General features: G+C 64.7%; 1 protein-coding gene across 1 annotated transcript in view; it reads left to right on the forward strand.

Moving 5' to 3' along the window:
- Wnk4 (WNK lysine deficient protein kinase 4) overlaps positions 1–5,319 on the forward strand; it is a 13,136-nt gene that overhangs the window by 6,865 nt on the left and 952 nt on the right. The window contains exons 9-18 of the mRNA XM_019209227.1: positions 31–152; positions 273–331; positions 428–545; positions 753–869; positions 3,259–3,396; positions 3,737–3,793; positions 4,031–4,073; positions 4,164–4,642; positions 4,715–4,775; positions 4,868–5,261. Coding sequence (XP_019064772.1) covers positions 31–152; positions 273–331; positions 428–545; positions 753–869; positions 3,259–3,396; positions 3,737–3,793; positions 4,031–4,073; positions 4,164–4,642; positions 4,715–4,775; positions 4,868–5,261 — 1,588 coding nt within the window. The remainder of the gene's footprint in view (positions 1–30; positions 153–272; positions 332–427; positions 546–752; positions 870–3,258; positions 3,397–3,736; positions 3,794–4,030; positions 4,074–4,163; positions 4,643–4,714; positions 4,776–4,867; positions 5,262–5,319) is intronic.

The raw sequence follows: 5,319 nt of genomic DNA on the forward strand, positions 1-5,319 counted from the left end.
CTTTTTGTTTGACCCCGCCGTCCCCGCCAGCGGACTGTGAGACCGACGGCTACCTCAGCTCCTCTGGCTGCCTGGATGCCTCAGACCCCGCCCTCGCGCCACCTGGGGAGGTGCCCCCCAGCCCTGCCAAGCCCTGGCTCCATCTGCCCCCGGTGAGTGGACCCTGTCCCTGGGGGCACCGCTCTGCACATCCCGTCCGGCATTCTGCAGCCCCTCGGTGCCCCCTCCCTGGCCCCCAGCAGCCCTGGCCTCACAGACCTGTCGCCTTTCAGGCTTTTGCTGTATCCGTCCCATGTTCCGGCCCTGGCAGTGACTTTTCCCCAGGGGACAGGTATGTTCTGGTGTGAGTTGGGGTGCCGGGTGGAGACACGGGGAGCTCTGGGGTCCCAGGGTCCCCTCAGATGCCCCTTTCTTTTCCCTTTGGCAGCTACGCCTCAGATGCGGCGTCAGGCCTCAGCGACATGGGCGAGGGGATGGGGCAGATGCGGAGACCCCCAGGGAAGACTCCCCGGCGCAGACCTCGATCCCGGCTTCGGGTCACGAGTGTGCGGAGGGGCGCAGGAGCGGGGGGATGGGCAGCTATTGGGGGAGTAGAAGCGAGGGGCCGGGGCATGTGACTGGCACCCGTGGCAGCCAGTCCGGTCCGCAGGGCCAGACTCGGGGTGGAGTCCACTTGGCTGGCGTGGGGCGGCTCCCATGACGGTGCCAGAGCACAGGCACTGACCTTCCTCTCGCCGACTTTGGGTCTGAAGGTCTCGGACCAGAATGACAGAGTGGTCGAGTGCCAGCTGCAGACGCACAACAGCAAGACGGTGACCTTCCGGTTCGACCTGGACGGGGACAGCCCAGAAGACATCGCGGCTGCCATGGTGAGGGATGAGGACGGGATGGGCTCTCCCGACGGCCGGCAGTGCCGACGTGCCCTCCCCGGCGGCTCTGGGCTGCAGCCTCGGGTGCCTCTGCCTCTGCCTCCGCCCCGGGAGGATTTCTGCTGGTCCAGCAGGCGATGGAGCCCCGCGAAGTCTCAGTGCAGGCTGCGAGTGTGACCCTGGCTGTCAGGCAGGGTGGGTGGGGTGCGTCCAAGCAGGACCTACCCAAGGTGTGGCGGGCAGGCAGGGGAGAGGGGCACCCCGCTGGAGGCGCAGCCGAGGAAGAGGCTTCCCAAGCGGGGGCCGCCTGGCACGTGGGCCGGAAGGCTGTCGGGGAAGCCGATGTCCCGGCAGGAGGGGACCCGGGGAACACGGTGGGTGCGGGGACAGGAGGGGACCCGGGGAACACGGTGGGTGCGGGGGTGGGCAGGCAGGCAGAGGGCATGCGCCACAGATGGTCTGACGTGGAGGACAGTGTGACGTCGAGGTGGGCTTCACAGAGACCTATGCGTGTGGGGACCCAGCTGGGAGGTGGACCCCGAAAGCCAGATAAGGACGGAGAAGACCAGTTATGGGCAGAAGAGAAGGGCTGTTTCGGGAAAACGAGCTGCTCAGCATCCAGGGCCCGCGGACATAGATGCCAATAAATAAATACTCGCTACGCTGATGAGGAGTCAGGGAGAGGGCATCAGGGCAGCTTGTAACTTGGCAGAACCAAGAGGAGTGGGCACCGGCAGAGGGAGGAGGGGTGGAGGCAGGTGGATAAGCAGACAGCCGTGCGGCCACGTCCCGGCAGCCATGGGCCACGGGTTGGGCTGGAGAGGGGGAGAGAGCCCGGCCAGGAGGGCACTGCCGTGTGTCCCCGCCCTAGGGTGGGAGGGGAGGCTGGGCCATCAGGGGATGTGGAGCCAGGGCCGGCAGCAGGGGGGGTCAGTGAGGGGAGGGAGGACCTGCGGGCAGTGCAGGGCGCTGGCTGTGACCTGTGCTGGGGGTGGGGACTGACACCAGGCTCGGGCACTCGGCCCTCCCAGCCTTCCTGAGGACACGCTGGGGTCTGGGTGGCTGGGTGCCCAGCATCGCACAAACCCAGGGTCCCCCCTTCCCTCCCGACCAGCCCGCTCCATGACTTGGTCTGAGCCATGGCTTCTCGCCCCAGCTCTTTAGTGGCGACACGTGGGGTGGCCTTCCAAAGTCACCGCCCACTGTGCTTCCGTCTCTGCCTTAGTGGTGCCGGTTCCTTCCGGATGAGCAGGGTGGAAAGGCCGGGTGTGTGGGGTTCGGGGCTGAATTTCAGGGAAGCTGAGCAAGTTCGTCCCCTCCCCTGCCTTCTTTTCCTGCCCTTCTTGGAGCCGGGTTGAGCCCAGGACCTGGTGCACCCTAGGCCGGCACAGGGCCACTGAGCACGTCCCCAGCCTTGGCAAGTTTCTCAGCTTCTCTGAAGCCAGCCGCCCTTCGGGAGCTACTGCGTGTTCGGCAGCGAAGTCCTGACAGGGCAGAGTGCGTGCGAAGGGGCTGCACTGGGCTCACGAAGGAGTCCATCGAGGTCCAGAGGCTCCAGTGCTGCAGTGCCCTCCCGGGGTCGCCATCCCTGGAGCTGGATGGCCTAGGCTAGTGGTTTGTTTGATTTTACTGTGATAAACGGAAACCACGTATGTCAGCCTTACCATTGTAACCTTTTAAAATGTACCGCTCCATACAGCCCTGACTGAGTAGTGCTTCTCTCTGGGGTCACTGTGGGCAGGGCTCCCGAGTGCTCTGCCTGTCACTGTGGCCCACAGGAGGTGGTGAGCTGACACGCCCCCCCCACCGAGTTTGGGCCTAGGAACCAGCTTCTTGCTTCGTGCAGGCACAGAGCCCAGCACCTGCAGGGCAGGCAGCAGGCGCTCCGCCCATGGAGTGGAAGGCGGCGTTCACCACTCACACCTGGTGTCTGCCTGACTCTGTCACGCGTAGGGGCCCGCTGTGCACACATCAGAGACCCGCTGCAGGCAGGGGTCGTGTCCATGGCACCAAGGGAGCAGCGAGAACTCGGGCTCTGGCTTTCAGCAGACCTGCGTCTCAGCCCTGTGCCGTGGGCCCCCGAATGTCACCTGTTTGATATCAGTTATCGTCACCTTGACACGAGGTGTTTGTGAGGCCCGAGGAAGCTGTTGGTGGTGAATGTGACGCTTGTGCCAGGCACCTGGTGTGTTCACGACACGCAGCCCATGACTGCCTTCCCTTCCCTGGCGCCCCTCTGCCCACCCTCGCTGCCAGGCCCCGGCCCACAGCAGGACGAGTGACTGCTTGCTTAGGGTTGACGGTTGGTAGAAGCAGTGGTGTGAGCACTTGGGCTTAGAGTTGGGCCGGGACAGCGATATGACCCAGTGTCCCCACTGCCACCTTGCAGGTGTACAACGAGTTCATCCTGCCTGCTGAGCGTGAGGGCTTCCTGCGGCGGATCCGGGAGGTCATCCAGCGGGTGGAGACACTGCTCAAGAGGGACCCTGGCCCTGCCGAGGCTGCTGAAGATGCCCCAGGCCCCCAGGTCAGGGCCTTCTGAGGCCCTCCACATGGGGCCCTGTCCCCTCAGGTCTCCCGCTCTGGGTCTGGAAGGCAGAAGCTCTTGCCCCACTTCAGAGAGCGTATGATGAAAGCCATGGACTCTTGTTCTAGAAACACCTGCTGAACAAAAACTTTTAACAAAAAACTATTACCAGCCAGGCATAGTGGCACATGTCGGTAATCCCGGGACTTGGGAGGCTGAGGCAGGAGGATCTATGAGCTCAAACCCAGCCTGGGCTTCACGGTTCAAGGTCAGCCTGAACTGCATAGCAAGACTCTGCCTCAACACCCCCCCCATCTCTATTATCTTGAAATAATTTCAGACTTGGGAGTGGAAGTTGCAAGAGTTGTACAGAGAACTCCTGGGTAGCTTTGTCCAGGTTCGCCCACTGTTAAGTGTTTTCCATCGTTAGCTTTACCCTCCTCTCTCCCTCCCCTCTGTGTGCATCACACAGAAACAGATCCGTATCTTCTCTGCTTTTTACTCTGAGTCCCGGCACAGGGACTTTCTGAACCCCAGAAGCACCTGGCCTGCAAGCTCGGGTCCTGGCCGCAGAGCCCATCTGGAAGCTGTCTGAGGCTTCCCGTGGTGAAGGTGGCCCCTGTGTCTCCCTCAGGAGGAGCCGGCGCCCCTGCCTGCCCACGAGGACCTGCCCCGAGGTGTGTACCAGTCCATCCCTGCCCGGCCCACCCTCAGGGACCCCTGGGAAGACAGTGGAGACCGCAACCTCACACTACCTCCCCTAACAGAGCTCCAGAGCAGCAGCGGCCCAGGACAGCGGAGCTGGGCTGCCTTCTGCACCTCCCCGACCCCGCCCGGGACCCCCCCGTCTCCTGCAGCCCCCGTTTTCCCCAGCCCCCGCCTGTTCTCCACTTCTGCCCAGCCCTCCAGCTGCCCCCCACAGCTCCCCAGCTGTGCCTTTCCCTTCCTCACTGGTGCAGTCCAGGCCCCTTCCTCTCTGCTTCCCCTGGGCTCTCTCCCCTGCAGCCCCCAGAGCCCTCTCTGTCCCTCCCCTGCCACCCCCGCAGCCCCACTCCTTTCCCTCGCCAGTGCCTTCTCTCTGGCTGTGATGACTGTAGCCCAGTCCCTGCTGTCCCCACCCCCCGGGACCCTTGCCCAGTGTCCCCCAGCGCCTCCTGGCCCTCAACCTGGCCTGCCGCCTCCACCTGCTCCTGGAGGCCAGGAGAACCTTTTGCCCTACACGGCCAAGGCAGAGGCTCAGAGTGAGGTGAGGAGCCCGGGAGGGGCGACAGGGGCCCCGGTCCGGCCGCTTCCCCGCTCACACGGCCACACCTCACAGGCCACCCCGAATCCTACGCGGCCAGTCCTGGGAGAGGCCAGACTGGCGCCCATCTCGGAAGGTGAGGCCTCCGATCCCTGTCTCTTGTGCCTGTGTCCCCAGTGCCCCATGCGCCTGTGGGTCCCTCTCCTTCCCCCCCGCATCTCCTTGCAGAGGGGAAGCCCCAGCTCGTGGGGCGCTTCCAGGTGACCTCATCCAAGGAGCCGGTGGAATGTCCTGCCCTGCAGCCAGCAGCAAGCGCTGCTCTCCCTGGTTCCCCCAAGCCACCAACCCCTCCGCAGAGCCCAGAGAGCTCAGACACTGAGGACAGCGCTGGGGGCAGGCCGGGGACCAGGGAGGCACTGGCTGAGAGTGACCGCGCTGCCGAGGGCCTGGGGACTGTGCTGGATGATGGAATGGACCCCCGTGCAGGGGACAGCCCCCTGGCCCCTCCCAGCCCGGTGTGGACGAACTACTCGTACAGCAGCCTGTGCTTGAGCAGCGAGGAGTCAGAGAGCAGTGGGGAGGACGAGGAGTTCTGGGCCGAGCTGCACAGCCTGCGGCAGAAGTGAGTGGGGAGGACGGAGCGGGCGGCGTGCGTGGCACCGAGGGCAGGCGACCGCTCA

The sequence above is a fragment of the Fukomys damarensis genome, unplaced genomic scaffold (genome assembly GCF_012274545.1).
Source record: "Fukomys damarensis isolate Sample0158 unplaced genomic scaffold, DMR_v1.0_HiC HiC_scaffold_13, whole genome shotgun sequence".
NCBI classification, from domain to species: Eukaryota; Metazoa; Chordata; class Mammalia; order Rodentia; family Bathyergidae; genus Fukomys; species Fukomys damarensis.